This window comes from Pelmatolapia mariae, linkage group LG10_11, assembly GCF_036321145.2.
Source record: "Pelmatolapia mariae isolate MD_Pm_ZW linkage group LG10_11, Pm_UMD_F_2, whole genome shotgun sequence".
Classification (NCBI taxonomy): Eukaryota; Metazoa; Chordata; class Actinopteri; order Cichliformes; family Cichlidae; genus Pelmatolapia; species Pelmatolapia mariae.
Genome location: NC_086236.1, coordinates 68047498 through 68069542, shown reverse-complemented (window position 1 = coordinate 68069542; position 22045 = coordinate 68047498). Strand labels below are relative to the sequence as shown.

Sequence of the window (22045 nt, the reverse complement as noted above, 5' to 3'; positions counted from 1 at the left end):
AAAGCGTTCACAAACCTGCCGGCGACAAACGCTCTTCTAGTAGATGGCTTTACGCTGAAGGTTTATGTAACACGCATCATGTTGTGGAACATTTGGAGGACTTTTGGCAGCATGTAAAAGCCTCCTGAATTCCCACATCTCTCTGTTTCTGATTAAAGATAATCAGAAGCAGAGAGGAAATCCTGAACTTTAATGAAGAGACTTTGAGTACGGAGGCATTCACAGCATGTGTGTTCATTAAATAATTCTTAAAAGCCAAATGTATAACTTGTAACTGGCTAAAACGTGAAACTGACAGGCACACAAAACTCGCAGAAATTGGTGAGACATGATTTTAACTCACTGATCTCTTTTTTCCTTCCCTTTCTCTCACAACTTATTTCATTTCACATTCTTCACTGTTCATCGTCCCTCTTTTATTACCCACAACTTTTCTCTGTCATATCTTTTTGTTCTGCTCTGTTTCCTCCCCTTGTCCCCTATTTTTCTCTCTATATGTAATTCCACCTGACTCCATTTCTCTCTCAACCTGTCCTCTGAAACCTCTTTGTCTGCCTCAGATGCAACGTCCAGGATTACATCTGGCACAAGGGTGCCCGTTGCGAGTCGGTGGTTACTGAGTTCCAGGTGATGTGTCTGGCCGTGGGCGCCTCGGCTCTGGTGGTCCTGCTGCTCTTCATGATCATCGTGTGCTTCGCCAAGAAGCTCCACGTGCTCAAGACAGAGAATAAGAAGTTGCGTAAGCGCAGGTGAGGAGACGACAAGTCTGAAAAAAAGTTGGGGTTTTTTACCCTTATTTGGTTTGTGCCTCAAAATAACAGCATCTAAAGATTAGTACCGCTGATGTGTGTATGGTAAACGAGACAGTGAGAGCATTTTGGGGCCAAAATGGGTAGGGTGCACTGGTCTCTTACAAACCAGTAAATAATTATGATCATAAACAGTGACAAAAACAAATGCATTTTGTTTCAACTAGGGCAGGACATCTTGAATGAACATTCAAACCATGATCATCCTACATAAAAATATTCACTGAGTAGCAGTAATTCATTAGTTTAGATTCTCATAAATACTTTTTTAAAAGTGTTTCATTATATATTTGGGAATGGGTGACTTGGCTCTTGCCAAAGTAACATTTGGAGTCACTTTTCGCTTTAGAAGTGCTGCTAGGCAGACACAACCAAGTCCTTTGATATGCAAAGCTCACCTTGTACTGTTGTTCACTTTAAAAATACATATTTTTTCCCTTCTCACTCTTCAGTACTGATAACGAATAATCCAAAATGTTTATCTTCCCATTTTTATTAAATACTGGATCTTCATCCAGCTCAAAAAGAAAGGATCTAGTTGTTTAGTCTATCTTCACTCTGTCTGGCAATACCACCAGCCTCTGCGTGTTAGATATATTTTTGGTAATGCAAACAAGAGCTTCCAGAGAACAAAACAAAAGATGGTTTAAGTCCGCTGAGTAGGGAAATTCTGAAGAAGAAATAAACAGATGTCATGTATCCTGCAAACTCCTCACTCAACTTTCAGTTACTTCATTTTTTTTTTTTACTTTAAAAGATCAATCAAACAAAACTAAAAACTGGGGCCTTTGGGCAATATGATGCAGCAGATTTATTATCAGCTACTCGGCAGTCACTGTGTCTCAGCTGCAGTACATTACTCCCTCCATCGATGACTCAACCAGAAAACAGTTTCTTGGCTGGCACTGCCGTTGGGCTAAAGTGCCACCCTGGCTTGTGTTTTGTGTGAAACGACAGAGAGCAGCTGATGCAGAGAGAGAGCACAGGGGAAAATAAGTTTGGTAGAAGGAATCTAAAAAAGATCTGTTTGAAATGTCTAAGCTCGCAAGGTCCTTGGACCAGCACGTCTGAGCAAGTAATGAAATCAGTGGTGTACAATAAGAAAAAGGAAAAAGTACAGAGTTTAAAATCACAGCAGGATTGTTTTTAGAAGTTTGTCTGTGAAACATGTTGATCAACAGGAGGCAAAGACTGAAAATAAGAATAAGAACCAAGAACAGCAGAATTTCAATGAGTATGATAAGCAACTCCCTTTGAGGGATCCTGCGTCTTTTTAGAGAGCACTGACCTACAACAACAATCTCTGATTAACTTAAGGGACCCAAACCCAAACTTGATTTTATTTGAGAAAGAATTTCTATTTTTTGTAATAGTTACATTTTAATTAAGAATGTTGCACCATTTTAATATTTTAATTTAGATGTTTGGAGGTGATGAAAGGGAGCTGAAATCACAGAGAGTGAAGATTTTGTAAAATGTCAGAGGCTCGTAGCAGAATTACAGAAAATATTAGAAACATAAAAAAAGAAAGGCAGGTGGAGTAAACAATAACATGAGTCTTCCTCTCTCAGAGACAGGGCTGCAGAAAATGCTCGTGTAATTTTTTTTTTTTACAGCAATTACTTCTCACATCTCACAGCAAAGTTTTCAGGAAAGAATGACTCAGAACATTTGAAGCAAAAGAGATTCAGTGCTGAGCTCAAGGACGAAAGAGTGAAACTGCAGTTTTTCTGCAGCAGTACAGCGACTGCATAACCACAATCACGACATGCAGATGTTTCGCTGGGTGGTTATTTGGACTTGTTCTGCAGCCAGTCACTGAATTGATCACGACCTCTGTATAAAGCTTGTCAGAAACTGGGCAATGATCCTAAGCACAACTGAAAACCTACAACAGAATGGTGGAAAAAAATGAATTTTAAAAAATCTAAATGAGCTAAAGCAACAACTTAAAGAAGAGTGGACTAAAATACCTCAACAGCAATGTCAGAAACTGCCAAATCACACAGTAATTGATTATTTTGATTTATTGATGCTTAGGGTGGATCTAGAATCACAGGGTGTACTGGACAGGAAATCAGGTCTGCACAGTGTCATATGAAAACATTGTTTTTCACATGAGTGTACCTGTGTAAGTCATGTTATGCCACCTTCTATTCAATTCTAGCCACATGTGTGATTAATATGTTGTACTTTAAAAAAGGAGTCCTAAGCTTGTGAACTTTGTTTGTATGTAAAAAACAGACAGCAGAGTCTGCCTTTCCTTATTTTCTGTCATACTATTACAGAGGTGAAATGGCCACATTAAACATGGTTCAAAAATTTAAAGTAATGAGTTCAGTATATGCACTAATGAACTAATCCTTAAGAGCCAAAAGCTCAGGCACCAGAATGTTTTAAACACCCAGTTTCACACAGATTTTTTAAATACATAACTTGAATCTATCAGACAGGTAAGGGTAATGAGTATTTATTTTTTTACAACAGTGGAAATAAATGAATAATGTCCTTTTACCATAGACTTAAACCTTTGAGGTTAATAGGATGCTTGGTAATAGAGTCAAACATTGAGGTTAGTCAGTTTCTAGGACAGAGAATAGTTTAACGCTATTTAAAGTGAAGATAAGAAAGAAAAATACAGGTATAAAAGTAGGAGGAGAAGGGAAAAGCCAACAAAGAAAAGGCAAAGAGACGAGGACAGTCTGAAGGAATGCAGGAGGAAGCCAGGGGTGGGAGGGGCGGCATGGAGAGCTGATGGCGAGCAGCCGGCTGAAAAACTGATGACAAGATAGATGCGGCAGGCAGTGCGAAGAAGAAAAGCAGGAAAGGTTTTGTTCTGGTTTTGGAGCATCGCAAGTGTTTTTGATGCATGAAGCATATTTGATGTGAAGGATTCTCCACCACCACTGTGGTTGAATGGTTTCATGTGGTTCAGATTTTTGAAAATGTTTTCAGCCTAATGTTTTATGATTAATTGACCTGCCTCATTTTTGAACTGCTTTGAAATTTTTTGGAAAAAATAACTGTTTTAGTTTCTTACAGCACACGGGGATGTGCAGAGCATTTTGCAATCATGAAATCTTGAAATCCTGGAGAACAATTAGCATTTCTTTTTCAGTCAGTCACTGAAGTAATTACTCTGCACTGCAGCTTTAATTACATTGATGTAACTAGAGTGTATAGAGAGCTCTTTAAGAGTTCAGATGTAAAGTTTTGCAGATTGAACCAAAAGTAATGAATATCAAAATGTTTAGTTTTTAGTTTAATCACAAGAAATAAGAAAATTAAACATTAAAGAATAAGACTAAAAAATGAGAAACGTTTGTGCATACTTCAAAATGCAAAATGGGGTCAGAACATTAGAAACACTTCTGAATTTTTAAATTCAGAATGACTTTTTAAAAATCATCAGGGGCATTTTTTTTTTTTGCTAAAAAAGTAATTTGGGGGTTTTATTTTGAAAAAGTGACATATTAAAGGATGCTGATACCTTTCTACAACAAACTAATGGATTTTATTTGATAAAAGAGATTTTCCTGAACATCCTGGTCATTTTTCACAGCTTTAATGCATTGCATCCTAAATGATTTGAATTAACGCCTATAAGATGTGTGTTTTTATGTGAGTGTGTGTCATACCAGTAAACTTTGGGGCAGAGGAGCTGTGCTGGATTCAGTTAGATTGCACAGATCACTCCCATGTATCTAATGACCTGACCACTGAAGATAATACTTGGGATATTTGAAGACCTGTATATGTATATATACATGTGTTGCAAAGAATTAACTAAAAATGCTCTAATATAGGAACTGCTTTGGCCTCTAAAACCCATGTTATCTGCGTTAAACTGGTATAATGTTAAAAATACCTCAAAAAACAATCACCAGAATAAATTGTAAATTTGTCCTGTAAGTACCATGTGATGCAAAGCATACAATTTCCAATTCTTCTTGAAGAAATGTATATTTTCTACAATAAGAGCCAGTATCTAAAAAATTTTTAACTGAAAGAAAAACACGAGATTGAGATAAGATTATTTTTTATTGCAAAGATTGCAAAGAAAAAGGAAATCATGATTTAATCTAACTGAATTTCTAGTGCTTCTACTTATCACCAGATATTCTACACATTGTTAGTCGTGTTCAGGACAATTTATGGAGTCATTGAGGGACCTTGTTCTGTAACCACGGGACACACTTGTAAAAATGCACAACGCGAAAAAAGGCTGATTCTTTGATATACAGGACAGTGGAGGAGAAAAAGAGAGTGACAGACAGATTGCAGGGCTGGACTGAATACAAGAAGAGTGGGTGGGGGTTGTTTCGGCATTGCTTTGCCAGTCCTGGCGTTTTAGTGATGATCTCCCTAGCAACAGAGCCGTCGTGGATGAGAAGCATCACGGATGCAAATGTGAACCCAAGGACCGACTCCTCATCACCAGATCCCACGCTACAGTGTTTATTTTTAGCTCCACTGAGAAGGTTATCTTCCTGCTAGTCATGGTAGAGGAGATTATGGACGATGAGGATGATGGTGAGAAGGAAAAGTGGTGCAGTCAGTAGCAGCTGTAATGCTAGTGAGCAGAAATTAAAAAAAGGGGGGAAAGGGTGATGTCAGTGGTACTCTGGATCCAGCTGAAAGTAGGGCAGTCTGAACAGGCAGAGGGGAGGGAGGCTGGGAGAAACAGGCGGAGGCGGGGTTGACCTACATACAGCTGTGCGACCTGAGGGGTGTGAGCGGTAGGGTGCAGCATGAAAGAGACAACAGAGCCTCATCAAGTGGTAGGCAAAAGAAATCGAAGAGGAGCAAGAAAGAAGAACGAAGCAAGAGAGCATAAAGGAGAAAAGAAGGCGAAGGGCGACATTTTAGAGGAGTAGAAAGGAGGGCAGGATGAAACAGGCTGTTGCAGGAAAGAGAAAGTGAAAGAGGAATAAAAGAGGGCGGATACAGAGAAAAAATCTCAGCATGACACAGAGGAGAGTGTGTGCTTCTCACAAGCCTCATGAATACATGAGACTCCCACACTCCCCCATCTGCTTTGGGTAATTGCAGTGTTTCTCTGCCGCAGTCGAGATCAGACCCAACATCCTGGTCGAAGATGGAGCAGGGGGGAAAAAATGAGAGAACGGGAGGGAGGAGGAAGAGATTGATGAAGTGTTATGAAGCATTTTCAAATTCTTCAGGGAATTTCATCTGTCTGAACAGTAATGAGCTTTTTTCTATCTCGACTATTTAAATGATCAAATTATAGGCGTTACCTATCTGGAATCAAGCTGAATACCAGTTTGTTCATGTAATGCTGTTTATACTAACTGAAGCTGCTCATTGTCATTAATGACAAATGCTGGAATGAGATTAAACATAGGATCCTAAATCGATTATTACATAGTTATTATACACCCCCACCCCAAAAAAACAAACTTGGTTTCACTTTTAGGAACTATTATGTTTAAGTTTATAAATGCTAATTTGTTAGAATTAAACATCAGTAGATGCTATAACAGTAACAATAAGACAAATTCAATCAAAATGACAGCACCAGAATGAAGTTAGATTGACCCATCCATCCACCCAGACCTTCTTCAAGACAAATAATCTGGATATTATCTCAAAATCCAGAACGACTGTTTCAACCTTGGTCTGTCTGACTTATCATAAGCACTATACTCATTACCCTTACCTGTCTGATAGATTCAAGTTATGTATTTAACTGCTCAGACTACATATGCATATTTTTATTATGTTATACTGCAGTTTATTGTTTATTATATTTAATTCTTTGATATTAATTTCCAGCTTTACCAGTATGTTCATTTAGTGACCAATTTATCACCCCCTGTACTTGTCACTGGCAATTTTCAATAATCAAAAATTACCAAACATGTAGGATATATTAGGGCTCATTATTATGAAGGAAATAATATTAAGGAAAGCCTGTTTAGGCAGGTAGAAAAAGTCATGATACCAGTAGCTGCTATATGGCTAATTGTGAAGTTTTTAATTTGTGAATCTGCACAAAATTCTGCACCAAGTATGTAAATATATATTTGTTATCTTAGGTGCAGCATGTTAACAGCCATTGGCAGAAAGAGAGCAGAGTGAACGGTCCAAAGCTGGTGATGCACTTCAGTGTCTCCCCCTCTCGTGTCATTACCTTGTTTTTCCTGTTCTGTGGTTCATCAAATATAAATCTCAGGAATGCAGATCAGAGAAGCAGTAGTGTTTTTTGTGTGTGTCTGTGTAGTAAGTAGATCACAGCCTTTTGTTTAACTATAGATAAGAAAGGGATTTAAAATGTTAAGAAGCTCAGGGTAAAGGTTAATATGTGCGTGGGACAAATGACAGCTGAGAAGACACAAATCTATGAAACTCCGCTACTGTCTGCTTTGACCTCTGAGACACGCATCTCTTTGAGTTAAGAAGTTGAAGTGGAAGAAAATAGAAAGGGAATTCCTCTTTGCTGCTTCTCTCCTGAGATGAAAGAAAAGCCACAGTGTATCTGTGTCTGTTTCACAGCAGTACACCTCGTTTTCAGGAGACAGATTAGATGGTGAATGACACCATCGCCGTAGTTTAAACCATACTGCATATGTCGTCAGTGCTCCATTGTGCATGCTTAGTAACCTAACATACAGTAAAAAGATGTTCCTTTATGGCATAAGATGGAAAAAAGAAACATTTTGCAGGAATTTTCAATACATGTTTCTTATCATCAGAGGAGAAAAGGAAATCTGAGCTATACACAGATGAAGTTGGGTTGGATGGATGGGTCAACAAAATATTAGATTTTAGCCACAATTTATTTACTCTTTAATTTTTTTAAAAGGCAGTTTGTTTTTTTGTTTTGTTTTATTTCGTTTTTTTGATTTTTAATTTTTGTGCAATTCCGTACGCATCCCTGGTTCCATCCCAGGAGGAGATACAAATCCCTTTGGGATTGAGTCAGGAAGGGCATTGGGTGTAAATAATCTGCCAAATCAAACATTCGGAGCTACCTGCTGTGGCAGCCCCTTGTGAATAGGGGAGCAGCCAGAAGTAGTTAACTGCTTTTTATTGTAACAGTGACAAAAATAGTCTTAAAATGCTAATAAATAAAAATAATAATCAATCAAGCCAATAAAAATGTAGTAAAACAGTTAAAAATATAACATCAGAGCATTAAAATTTTAGGACCTGGTGCAGATTTTACATGCCTTTTGCTGAAAATAGCTGATATACAGCTGCTTCTTTAGGAGAATAATGATTTTTTTTCTCCTACATCCATGTTCTGATCAGGGAAGTGATGTGTGAAAGCAGGTAATTTCACCCCATTAGTGTCTGATTAAATAAAAGATTGTTACATCAGTGCTCGCATGTCTAATTCCTTTCTGAAAACTGCTGATTGAAAACAGCAGGTTTAATTTTGCAGGGTTTTGAACGATGTTGTAGGTGGACAATCCAGACTTTTCGCCACCTGTAACCACCAGATATTTTTACAGTCCAAGACTCGATATAGGTTCATATTGTGGCGGGGGATGTGTATAATTTATTTGTATGGTAGAGGTTTATTTTTTCCTAGATTTTATTAACACAGATCAGTTGCATCAGTCGTGTCAGCTGAGTTGAGAAAAAGCAAATCTACACAAAAGTATGTTTTTAGCTTGTTTGGATTTTTCCCTGTTTTAAACAATCATTGGTCAAATGTGAGTCAAGGTGAAGCCTCTTGACTGATCCAGGTATCCTTTTATTCTTAGTTCGTTGCATCACAGATAAAATGTTTGTGTCTGATTTTTTCTGACAAGCAGAAGTCCTTATCTTTTGCTGTCTGACTAATGCTGCTTTCTTGCTTTTTCTCTCCCCTTCTATCTTTTTCGTCAACAATGTAATCTTTCCCTAAATTTGTCATTTTCTTCACTTTTTCCTCCACTGATACCTCGGTATTTTCTCCTTTGATCCCATTTTGTTCTACCATCTCTCTATTTGTCTTCTTCTTCTTCTTTTGCTCAAATGTCACCTAATGCCCTTTTCTTTTTCACATTATTGCTGCATCTCTCTTTTTTACTTGCTGGATCCTCAAATTGGCAACTTACATTTCCAAACCTGGCCCTGCAATTTTCCTACCGTTACTCTCTTTACTGTTATTCTTTCTTTCCTCAACTTCGCTCTTTTCCAACCTTCTTGTTTTTTGTCCTCCCAAATTCACATCTTTTCACTTTCATCTTTGACCTCGCTGCTGTGCTCTGTATTTTATTCTTTCCTTCTCTGAATTTCTCAACATCTTTATTTTTTTCCATCTTTCTTCTCCTAATTGTTTCCTTCTTTTTTCTCATCATCCTCTTCATCCCATCCTCTGATGCCCAGCAGTAAGTACCGGCCTTCATCGGAGCAGCACAATGATAATTTCTCGCTGTCCACCATCGCTGAGGGCTCCCACCCAAATGTAAGGAAACTGTGCGACACCCCTCCTAACGTCCCTCATGCCCGTGCATTGGCTTACTATGATAACATTATCTGTCAGGTAACGTGGTTCTCGCCTCTATCTCTCACCCCTTTTTCTGCATCTCCCCCAAATCCTGCCCGGGCCCTCGACTCTCCTCCAAATGCATGGGCATGAGTATTCTCCAATACTCCGAGGTGTGAAATGCTAAAGGAGGGGGATGGGAGTGGTCATAGTGCAATAAAGAATGGTGGGAGTTTTCTAAAATACTGCAGGAAATCTAAATACAATAATAGCGAGTGGACATCCATGCACTCTCATAATTTCTACCCTCACATTCATAGGATTTTATCTAAGAACAAATTTAATCCATTAATCAGAATATCACATGAATTAATTTTGAAGTTAAATTTGAGCCTGTTTATCACAAACAAATCACACTCTTTTTTTCTGCAGGTTTTCCTGTTTAGTTTTTTTGTCTTTGTAATACCTCAAATTCTTATTTTAATGAACCAAGATGAAAACTCACATAACATTAGAAGCTATTTTGCGTCATCTGCAAGTTGAATTTCATCCCATATATACATTTCAATTCCTGGAAGAACAAGAAAAATGCATTAAATCTCTCAATTCTTCCATTTTAAAATTTAAATTTAACACGACTTCAAGTTAAAGAGCATAAACATGTGAAAATATGCTGTTCTGTACTATATAGAGTACCCATGACAATGAAGTCATGTCCTGACTTATATTTGTAATATCTGCACAGATAGTCAAGGACCTTTAGCAACTGTAGATCTGCACACTGCGTTTTCAATTATCGTTTTAACACAATGAGAAAAGCTAATTTGATGGAAACTTGAAGAATACGCCTTTTTGAAACACCTCCTGTCGTGGATCGCCATGTCTACAATGTCTTTACAATGTGAAACAAGTTTCTCATTAACCAACATAAAGGTCCCGCATGTCATATAAATGCTGTTCTCAAAATCACTGACAAATTGCAAGCTACAAATATGTGGAATTAGATGTCTGCTGTTAGGTTACGGACTGTAATGAATCATAGAAATAAATACCCGAGGGGTAACTGAGCCCTTGCAGCCTGTTACCACGGCAACACAACTCTTGTAAAGGCTTATAGTTTGATTATGTTTATTGATTTAGTTTCTTGGTGTAGTGCTTATTCATCCTATTTTGCAACATAGCATAGTTCACGTACAATGAAAACTTGAAATAGTGAGAATGGCTGGAAATAACCTATAATTTCTTATCTTAGGCAAAGTCTAAAACAGTTCCCCAATTTCTTTTGTCTGAGTAGTGTCCAAAAAACACTGATTTCCTGAAACCATGTAGTCTGAATGTTTATGGACTGTTTTCATAATGCAGCTGCAAACTAAGCCACCGCCCTGATTACTATAAGAAAAAAACAAAAAACTCCCCTCTGTGACCCCTCCCTATCCCATCTCTTTCTGATCACCTCTTGCATCAGGATGTCATGGCATGCCTGCTCTGTCGCTAATATGCGCCACCCAGTGGCCATATCAGCCACCGCAGCTTTGCTTTGCTGCTAAGAAATCTGTACTTTTAACAAAATGTCTGCTTGACTTGTTTATCCTGAAAGTGGGCGGGGAAATGGGAGGGTTTTCTGGATTTCTGGGGGAGGAGAAAATCGGGAAAGGATTCCCAGAACCAGGTAAGCTTTTAGGGGATATTTGCTGGACATGGTTGGGGTTATCAGGATAAACATCTGAGATGCAACGTCTCGCTGCTGCCTGAAGGAGGCAGCAGAGATTCGACAGGTGCCTCACTAACTGAAGCATGGGTATCTTGTAGAGCTAACGCTAACGTTGTAGCAGCATGGGTAGTTGTAGTGCTACAACTGGTACAGAGTTTGTTTTGTTTTCAGATTTGAAACCTTTTGAAAATGTGGTACCACCCTCTAACAACTTCATAGGTTTTTTGGGGTTTTTTTTGTTTTGTTTTGTTTTTTTGTTTTTACTTTATGATTCTCTTTAATATTATGCGACAGCATAGGCTAGCAGTCTTTAGATGGAAAACTGTCACAACCATTCATTGTAACCACACCTAAATACCATTTACCATTTATAACCCTGAAATATCTAAAAACTCAAACCAGTAAAAAAAAAAGAAAAAAAAAACATTATCGTATTCTAACATCATCTCTTAGCTCTCCTTCCTAACTCAGGACAACCCATCAAACCCTGCAAATTACCTCTCATCCATTGGGTTGAATAGTATTTGTAAACTGTTTGCACAATTTAAGCTAAACTGTGAGATCTACACATAATTCTGATGATTATGTATAGTACACATTTCTGATGCAGTGTCATACATATCACTGACTTATAATTAGCTGGTGAAAATGAACCAAGAAATGCAGGAATTTGCCAGAGAAGACAGTGAAGAAAGAACCCACAGGCTAGCAAACATGGAAATGTAAAAATGCCTTTTGGACTGTTGTGCAAATATTTTCCATCACAGTATTTGGTGAGGAGGATAATATTTATTTACAAGAATATACCTTTAAGTAACAAGGCTGGGTTACGATCACCGTAGCAATGTCAGGCTTCACATATTTATCCTGCAGGTCTATTAATTTATATTTTTATTCTGAATTAAGATTTCCAGTGTTTCGAATGAACATTTAATAAAAAATGCTAGTGCTATTGAGAGTGAGGGTGTCCAAGGGTAAAAGAAATAAATCAGAATATATAAAATATTGCAAGATGATTATTATGATTATTAAATCATTGACTTATGTAACTGATTTCCTTCTCTAGTATCTTACAGTATCTTAAAGTTTCCAACTACTATTCAACCCAGATTAATTTTGCAACAGGTTTTCCAACCACATACAAAACTGACCTTTCCATATGAACTCACCCAAACCAAAAACCACACGAACTCACCAGTTTTCCCCAAATAAACCCCAAATAATCCTCTAATAAAGCAAATACCCTCAATTCCCTTCCAAACTAACAGCGCAGTGTCTGTGCTATGAAGGCTGAGACCTGAACAGAAATATCCAAAACTGTACGTACTGTGGTGATACAGAGTTACAACCAAGAAGCACCAGAGTCAGCATCTGTAGCCAGCTGGGAATATCAGCTGACATCTGAGAGGAAGTCTAGTTACTCCTACTATTGGTCTCTGTCTCCAGTGCTCCATCTCTCTCTCTGTTTTATCTGTCTCTATCTTTTCCTGTCTGCCTCCCTCTTCTCCCTCCGCCTCTCTTGCCACTTAATCTCTCTGTATCACCTCTGATCTGCCGTGCCTCTCGCTACTTCTCTTTCTTTCTTTCCGCTTCACCCTCCTTCTTTCTCTGTCCGTCCTTATCTGTCTTTCTGAGGATGCCTTGTATGGTTTTTGAGGAGTATAACCCTTTGCCCCATCCCCCTCCCCTCAGAAAACCATGAGCAGATACACCTGGGAGTGTAAGACCAAAGAGGAGTCCGACTGTGAGGTAAGATCGAATCCCAAATGTTAGATAGTCCCGATCCTCTCTTCCGCTTTCCCAAACAGCTCTTTCATTGTTACTGTGGCCCTGTCAATCACCCTTTTCAACTATCAGTGAATCAATCTGAGCCTTTCCCACCCACAAAATCAATAAAAGCCAAAATAAAAAGGGATAGTAAAGTTAGAAAAACATGCTATGTTAGAACAGAACACACAACTAAAATTAACAAAGACAGCCAATATTTAGTGTTGACCTGACAAATTTACATTTGGTAAACTTTGGGCTCCATTTAATATTCATAAGGATTAAAAGTATGGTTTTATATAATACCCTTATTTGTCCAGCCTTTATGGTCTTCAGGTGTTTATTTTGGTTTTGTTTTTGTTTTTTTAAGCAGCGTTAGTATGTGTTAGCCAAATGGATGCAAACATAACTTATTTGGTAGCATTAAACTGACAGGGTTTTTTTTTAAAGGGCAAAAAAAAGCATTTAATTTTGACTTGTGTAGGTAATTACTTTTGGCTGCTCCCTTATTTCCCGAGAGGTCACCACAGTGTACAGATCAGATTGGTTAGATTTTACACCAGATGCCCTTCCTGATGCAAACGTCCCATTTATCCGGGCTTGAGACTGGCACTAGGACTGGTGGGTCACACTAACTCATATTTAAATTTCAAATTTGAGGGGCTCTACACTAATATTCTACTTCAAGATTTTGAAAAAAAATGCTAGCTAGCTCATGAAAAATGAGTAATGTCTTCTTTGAATGCAAAGCTTAATTTATTTTCAGTTTTTAAGACAGAAAAAAGAGAATACTAAAGTAGCGCTTTAACCCTTTTTAAGCATTTTTTGTAACACGTAGCATTTAAATTGGTTACATTTTTTCTGTTTTTTCTATCTAAAAATGAAAAAACAAAATTATTGCAGATGCTTTAAGCAATCTGATACAATTTAATGATTTACCATTAGGTGATTCCTGGAGCTCATGGTTTACCCAGAGTTTTCTAGAATAGCTAAATCCCTCTAGGTCTGTTTACCACCTTGTGATAAAAGAGTGAGTACTGTGAAATTAGAATTGAATGGAAAAATCTATGGAAACCAGTAAAGAACGTCGCTCTGGAGTAAAAAAATCACAACGTAAATAAAACAAGCCAAAAGAATAGTTCCTCCAGCAATAAAGATCCAACGCCTAGAAGTTAAAAAATCCAGTCTAACAAAGGCATAAAAACAGCATCGCTGCTGCCACAAGGAGCTGCTGACCTTGTGAGGTCCTTGTCACATGTCCAGACAGCCGCTGTACCACTTCCATAACACACAGAGGCGCACATGCTGAGGCTTTAATGGAAGAGGAAATACCATTCAGAAAAAGACGAATTTACAGAGAAATTGAACCCCCTCACACAATGCCATTTCTGCACAATAACACAAAAAACACTCAAAGTTTCCCGGCAGTAATAGAACGCTTTGTGTTTCATTCACCGTGGTAGATTGAACCCACTTGTCCCTAATCTTCCCTTCACAGCAATTCAGCAGAGTCCAGCCACACAGTTTTCTCTGCAGCAAACCCCGAAATGAAATTGTTTTCTGTCAATACTAAATAAATTCCGCACAGAAAATGAGTTGACCAGGCAGAGCTGGCTGTAATTTCTAAGAGGATTTCATTTCCATCGACTGAATTGGCTCTTAGACTGACTTATCATAACAGAATTAACCTGAAGTGCAAAGGCTGCAGGTTTGATGTGTAAAAAAGCATTAAAAATACTAAATACTCTCTTTAAAAATGATTTCATTCTTATGATCCTTTGTGCAGAGTATGATCCATATGGTCTTAAAACAAAACTTCTGCGATTAATCTTTGATCTCGATAATAAAGTAGATAGTTGAAAACTTCTGACTTTAAATTTGACTTCTCTGTAGGTCTTTGTGACAGCCACGATCTGTTGTTGCTATGGTTCATGTGACTGTCCAAAGTTTTCGAGAAAGGACGCAGCTTTAGAATCACTTAAATAAATAAATCATAAAAAGGTAAGTGTGAGTGCATACAGGTACTTAACCATTTGCAGTAATAAAATCCAAAGAAATTGTTCTTTTATGATTAATTCTACTAATAATTATTTGTTGGTAAGACCCAACTTCATATTCAGTGACTTGTTTCGGTAGGGGAATTCACACCACTTCAGCATAGGCCTTTAAAAGACATAAGACTATATGATGTTTGCCCCTCCCAGAGCCTGCTCCTGCAGGTTTCTTCCTGTTAAAAGGGAGTTTTTTCCTTCCCACTGTCACCAAGTGCTTGCTCATAGGGAGTCATCTCATTGTTGGGGGTTCTCTGTATTATTGCAGGATCTTTATCTTACAATATGAAGCACCTTTAGGCGACTGTTGTTGTGATTTGGCACTATGTAAATGAAACTGAATTGAATTGATAAAATGCATACAATGTAGCATATGATTAAAACTCAAAATACTCCATATTCAGATCCAAGTCAGGATGTTGGCGTTATGCTTCCCATGCTATTCCTTTTTGGATTAGTCACACAGTCACAGCCGCATTGTGCAGTGTCCCGCCTGCCTCACCCTGTGCTTCCCCCTAACTCTGCACAGAGTCCTTATATAGACACATATCCACTCAGAGGCAAACATCAGTCAGTAAACTCAAACAACTATGTATACACATGCGTGGTGGCATGCCTTTTAATACAAGCAGGCAAATATTAGCAGGCGCACACGCATTCCAGTACAAATATTTTAATATTTGTATTGGTGTATTGGTGTATTGAAGGTGTATTGACTCTTAAACACTGTTAATCAGCTGCAGAGAAAAAACTGAAGAAAATATTGATACATAAATACAACACCATCAAAATGTTTTGTAGCTAAAACACTAAATCCTTAAATTCAGGTCTCTGACAAGATCCAAAGCATATTTACTCTTTTACTTAACAAAAACCCTCTATGTTTATTATTTGAACATTTCTGACTTTGGCAACCATAATTAGCAGTTTAGCAATAGTATAAGCTGCCGAGAAAGGTCATGCAAGTGTGGAGAGGCTTAGGATTTATCATTTAATAATTACCAAGAGTATTTATGTCAGGTTAGGTAGGGGTGAAGAGAGGACGCATATGCAGGACTCTTAATGGTGATGTAAACCCAGAAACACAAAGTTCAAATGTGAAACCAAAATAGGAGTCCAAAAACAGAAACACAGGGACTAGTGAAACACATGGAGGGGACATAGGGAGGCTTTATAGACATATACATGAGGGACATTGAAGATTTGGCACAGACTGAAACTTCTAACAATCTGAAAGGAGGGAAAGGAATAAAAGCAAAACAAGATGTGAGAAAAAACTAAGTAAAACAGGAAATAACTGAAAGACAGAAAACTAACACCGAGACATGAAGACTGACACTAAACATTATGACGGAGACAGAGGAACACAAACGCAGAGAAATAAGAAGTACCAAAGCAAAAATGAAACCCAACAAACCCAACATATACAATAGGAACCAACTCAAATACATTACAAAACCATAAACGTTCATTTTGTTTAGAATTAAGTGAAATTCATCCTAACTAGTATAGGGATGTCACCACCTAATTTAGCAACAACGGAAAAAAAAGATCACAGACTTCTCTAAGTTTTATTATATTAAAATTACAGTGATTGCAAATGAATCTTAAGAGCAATATTCATTTCCCAAAGCTTTCATGCAATTTGCAGGACCATTAAACTAAATTGGAATCCAGTACACGAGAGAAGGACATCAGGAACTGTCCATGTGCCTCTATCATCATCATCATCATCATCATCAAAGCCCTGTTTTTCTCTGTTCCCACTCTCCCAAAATGAAACCCACTCAAAAGTCCTGATGACTCTGTGACTGCTGCCCACTCAATGCCCACACCCCTCTCCACCCATGCACTAAAACATTGAAATCCAACAAACACAAACATTTTACAGTTTCACGCTGACGGGAGGAAAGAGGGCCCCTATCCCGTAACCATGGAAGTGACGTATCCACACGTCTTGCCTGAAGTTACTATCTAGGCCAGCAGCCATCGGGTAAATGCTCTCACTGCTCTTCCTTTCTAAAAAAGTGCCATTGAATTTGAACACAAACGTTCAATTAGGGGGTGTTTGTGAATGGCACAGGCCCCAGGGTCTGGAATTTGATGTGTGCGTGCGCACGTGTTTGAATGAATGTGTCTATCTCGACATACTCTGTTTGTGCTTGCCTGTATGGGTGCGCCCTTGCGGTTGTGAGTGTGACAGAGAGGCTCAGGCTGACGCCCCAGGATGCCTCAGCTCAGCAGGGTCGATGATGCCATGCAAAATTAATGGAAGCTAAGAGGCTGGAAAACTGAGCTAAAATAGACTCTGCAATCAATTTTTCCCCTCTGACCTTAATTAAATTCAAATGAATTAAACTGAAACCTCTAAAACACAACAGTTTTCTCCCCCGGTGGGTATGTATGACGGTGGTACCCACAGATAATCAAACAGGGTTAGTTTACTTTTGTTCATTTTCTTGTGTTTTGGAACACTAAATGGTTGGAGGTGAAGCAGGAAGACGCTGGGTGCACTGCATGAGCGGTCATCACTGTCCATGGGGTGTATTGTAAGGGTTTTGCATGTGGATGTGCATGTGCTTCCTGGGTTGCCTGAAGGGGTAAGGAGGGCGGGTGGATGGTGTCGCTCATGCAGCTCACCTCAGTGTCGCCTCAACCAAACACAACATACCAGCCAAGCATGATAAACTGCAGAGCTTTTAAACCACTGAAATGGCTGCTACTAAAATTATTTTTGCTTTCAATACCTTCTGTTTTTCCCTGATGGTATTTTTCACTATTCTGACAGCTTTTAAAGGATTATACCTGTGTTTTTTGCAGAATTTAAAGCTTTTACTGCAAATCCAAAGTCAAACCAAGTCGCCAGCATTTTTCTGTAATCACTTTATGTTTATAACACACTCTAATGAAGATAGGTGTAAACTGATTATCATAGATTATTTGTTAATTGTAAGTCTTTCCAATATAAAACTTTTAGTTGTAAAGATTTTCACAAATACTAGAAATTCCAACAAAATTACAAATTGCTTACATTATGATAGCATTCGAGCATTTTTTAAACTAGTGACAAAATATTATATAGGCTGTATACTAAATGCTATGAATGTTCTATTTTGCTTATGAATGCCAGATTGTAGAGGTTAAAGTGAAGAATTATCATGCATTATGGATGCTCACCATATTATTGCAATTTTCAAATCTAGCTGACCTTTTAAGTCTTTAGCCACACAGGCCTAGAGAAGAGCCAGTGTGACTGAAGTGTGGGAACCCCTGGTATTCAGAGGCTGCGAGGGAAAAATGTGTGTTCCCCAGTTGGCAGCTGGTTGCTGGAGGTTGCTGGCTGTCATTAGGTGAAATTGGTCACAAATAGCGTGCTGGATCAAAAACCTTACAGTTGCTTTGATTGCACCAACATGTTTCAAAAGTTGGCTGCAACTTTAAAAAACAACTTTTACTTTGAAGCTAAATGTTTTCTTTTTCTCTGTTTTCTGTGTTGCACTTTCTCAGCTCTGCAAGTAGTTGAGTGTTTGCAGACATCTTTAAGACATCTTACCTGCAAACTAGGGCTAACTATGGCAATCTGCTAGCAACCAAGGAAATCACAAGGAGGCTGTTGGTGCAGTACTGTATATCTCTTTATGACCAATTTCACTGTCAGCAACTACTCGTCAACTAAGAAGGAATATGCATTTTTCTCTAGCAACCTATAGTTGCCAGGGAGTCCCTGACTTGTCTTTAGACCTGCATAACTGAGGCTGTTGCAACCGATTTCCCAGCAACTGCCAGCAACCATTCAGCAGTCAGGAAATACACAGTTTTCCCTTGTAACTGGTGATTGCCAGAGTGTCAAGGACCGGTTTCTTTGTGACTGGTCCCAAAACCTGCTTGAATATATACTCATCACAGCAAAACTTATGTTGGTTTCATGGCAGATAGGTTTTCCTGTCACAAGGGGGGAAATGGTTCTTGCTACTTAAACCTTAACAATTGTCGCTTTATGTTTCCAGTAACCTGTGGCAGGTAAATCGAATTCATTCATTCATTCATCATTATTTCACAATACTGCTCTTTTTGGGGTCATGCTAAATGTCTGCTAAGAAGTACTGACTCAAGATGACACAAGATTTAGCTGCAAGATTCTGTTTCAGTGCACGAAATTAAAGAAAAATCAATGAATGCCCATATTGAGCAGTTCACTTGCATTTTATTTTTAAACATGGATAAAATACATATTAAACCTTAAACGCTTATACATGGTCACACAGAGCTCCCACACATACATAAATTCAACTGAACTTTTTGTTCCATTCAGGGTGCCGATCTGGAACAATAGAGCCCCCCACACACATTCACACGTACACTGATATATGCACAAAGCATCTGTCAGCTTCCCATGCTCTACACACAAGAAAGGGCATTTGGCCTTCTACGCTTGTGTAAACCTAAAATTCCATAATGCATTTTCATTTATATTTTGCTGTTTTGAGTATATCCTTATTTCACCTCTCACACCTGTGCTCTTCTGTCCAAGCACTGATAAATGTCAGTTTACAGTTAACCATTAAGTGCAGACAATAAATCAATAAATCAATACCTATCTTTACTTTTATGTATTATTTGATGTAGTACTGATTGTATTATTTTTGGAACTCATTAGATCCCAATTTAAAAGCAAAAGAAAAAGTTAAACACAGCAGCAGTGTGGTCCTTTAAAGCACCACAGTAGAACATGACAATTTGTTTCCATGCATGAAATTAAAGACAAATTAAAACTTATCAAAAATGTGTTGAGCCAAAGCTCATTTTTGTTTTCTTTAAGTTTGTAGCTAGAATAGGAATGTTAGTGTTGGATGATTCGGTAAAATAAATATTTAGGTTCAGTGCCAGTGCTGACGTCTCAGAATCTGTGTGCTTGGGGTGGATCATGAATTAATTGTTCTGAAAAATACACTATGGTGAGTGTGTCTCACTGAAAAACTCTTGAAAAATGCTTGGTCAACATTATGGAAAATGTGGGTTTTAATAATGTAAACTGCTGAATAGTGGCTGGATGTAGCCATATATCGATTCGCCACTCCAACCTCCGCATCCTTTCCTTGCCTTGGTACATAAAGCACAAAATATTTCCTAAACTGGCACTGAATGCTGGCATTGGGCATAAATTGTTAATACAGAATTACTTAATGTGGAACGATTGGTAATTTGTTTGCTGAAGAATCTTCATGATAAAGAAAGTCCACTTTTTTCTTTTGCAGAAAGTTTAAATGAACTCAGAAGCAGTTCTCGACCAATAAGCAGGGTTGTAACTAAAAATCAGATTGATGGTTGATTGATTTCTTTGGTTCTAACTGTAATTTATTCCCCCACTCCTCCTCCACCCCTTCTTGGGTAGGATGATCCTAATTCCCAGAACAAGCTGGAGGACCCGGTGAAGGCCCCGCCCAAGGAGGATGACTCCCTCAACATCCACAACTCTCTGACCCCCAAACACGAGAACCACAAGGTCCTGGGCGAGGAGAACTCCTCGGAGGTAAACTCACTGCAGAACAACATGATGTGAAACAAAACAACCCCAGCAACCCATCAATCCAACATCGAAAAACGACAAGGTGTGCCGGCAATGGGTGCCAGCAAACCCCTCCCTGCTCGCTGTCCATCCGCTGCCGTGTGCACCTAAGTGGTCCAACCAACCAACCAATCAGCCAGCCTGCCAGCCAGCCAATATACCAGCCAACCAACACAGTCTGTACCCGTTTCCAACACGGCAACACTGCCACAAAGCGACCCCAAGTCGCTGCAAAAATCATACACGACCATCGCCGCCGTCACTGCCCCAGGTGAAAGTAACCCCAACCCCCAATTGCACCCTGCCGCTGCCCTGCAACACCCCCTTACATCCAGCCACACCCCTGTTTCGCAGCCCCTTGTTGCCCCCTTGTTGCTGTCACTCTACTGTCCCTTATCTTTCTTACCTGCACACACACACACACACACACACACACACACACACACACACACACACACACACACACACACACACACATAAGAAGCATACACCCACTGTGAAAAGATGACGACATAGCCACACTTATATGTATACACACACACACACATAGACACACCCTCCCCCTGCCTGCATTGGTGTATTTTGTAAAAAGAAAGAAATCATACAGAAGTTTAAAACGTACGTAAAACGTCAATGTAAAAAAAAAAAAAGTTAAGATAAAGCTACTGAGAGGTTTTGATGTTTGTCTGACTAATCCAGTGAGTATGTATAAATATTGGAGAAAAAATGCTTGGATTGATTTAAAAGAAGCAACACAATGTGTCTTGGTTTTCATTGATGTGATTTCTAATCCTTTGATGTACTTGTTTTTTTGTTTTTTTTTGTACTTTTTTGGGATTTCGAACAGAGAATAAACAAACAAGATTCAGACAGTTGTTGAAATAAACCTTTTTAACATGACCTCTTTGGGTCCTGCGTTTTACCTCAGTGTCGCCTCCCCCTTTTCTTACCCCTGAATTCCAACGCTCTGTGCATGGCTTTGAACGCAGCTTCTTCAGTCCTTGTCATAAATGTTCTTCCTTGGTTACGTAGTCAGGATGGGGAGTCTGATACGCTTCACTACAATTAATAGTTATTTTCAAAAAGGATAAATTATTCTAATATTGATATTTAGTATCACATATAAGCCTAAGTGGCTGTTAGATGCTGACATATATTTCACAAGAAATCACAGCTCCACCTATTAGCTTTCACACACATCCCATGGCCTTAATCTGTAGACTGAGGTGTCTCAGTCATCCTGATTTAAGTGGTATGCCTTGAATATAACTGCAAACTTAGGTAAAAATTAAACCTCTCTGTAGCGACTGAAATAGTTTGATTTGCTGTAGAGGACGACCTTTGTTCCTGCACGGGTCATTATGATTTTCTAACCTGGGTGTAAAATTTCAAAAACAAACAAACGAATTTTTAAAAATTTGTGATTTCTGTAACTTAACAAAAGTTAGCACAAAGCTCTTAAAGGTAGGATGGACGTTAGGGTGGGAACAAAACACCGGGATTTGAATGATAAATTCTAGGACTATACACACCAGTCAATCCTGATGTATGATGTGTGTAATCTAGTTTATTCCAGACAAATATAAATAAAAGTAGAGTTGTAGATGAAATGGAAGTTGGAGGAAAAGGTGGGTTAATTGTTCCATACTGGTTAATAAAATTAAAATAAATTGTGTTTTTGATGATGTAGGAACTTTCAAC

The 22045-nt window shown here is 38.5% G+C and overlaps 1 protein-coding gene across 8 annotated transcripts in view; it reads left to right on the top strand.

Annotated features, from left to right (window-relative positions):
* The window catches only part of cspg5a (chondroitin sulfate proteoglycan 5a), a 57602-nt gene extending 36781 nt beyond the window's left edge, over positions 1 to 20821 (top strand). The window contains exons 3-7 of one of the 8 annotated variants that reach the window (XM_063485497.1): positions 561 to 749; positions 9150 to 9228; positions 12653 to 12709; positions 16670 to 16771; positions 20171 to 20282. In XM_063485497.1, coding sequence (XP_063341567.1) covers positions 561 to 749; positions 9150 to 9228; positions 12653 to 12709; positions 16670 to 16756 — 412 coding nt within the window. In that variant the 3' untranslated portion in view covers positions 16757 to 16771; positions 20171 to 20282. Of the gene's footprint in view, positions 1 to 560; positions 750 to 9149; positions 9307 to 12652; positions 12710 to 16669; positions 16772 to 20170 lie in introns of all 8 variants that reach the window. The other 7 variants (XM_063485494.1, XM_063485493.1, XM_063485496.1 and 4 more) reach the window with 7 other exon arrangements.
* The last annotated feature ends 1224 nt before the right edge of the window (positions 20822 to 22045 follow it).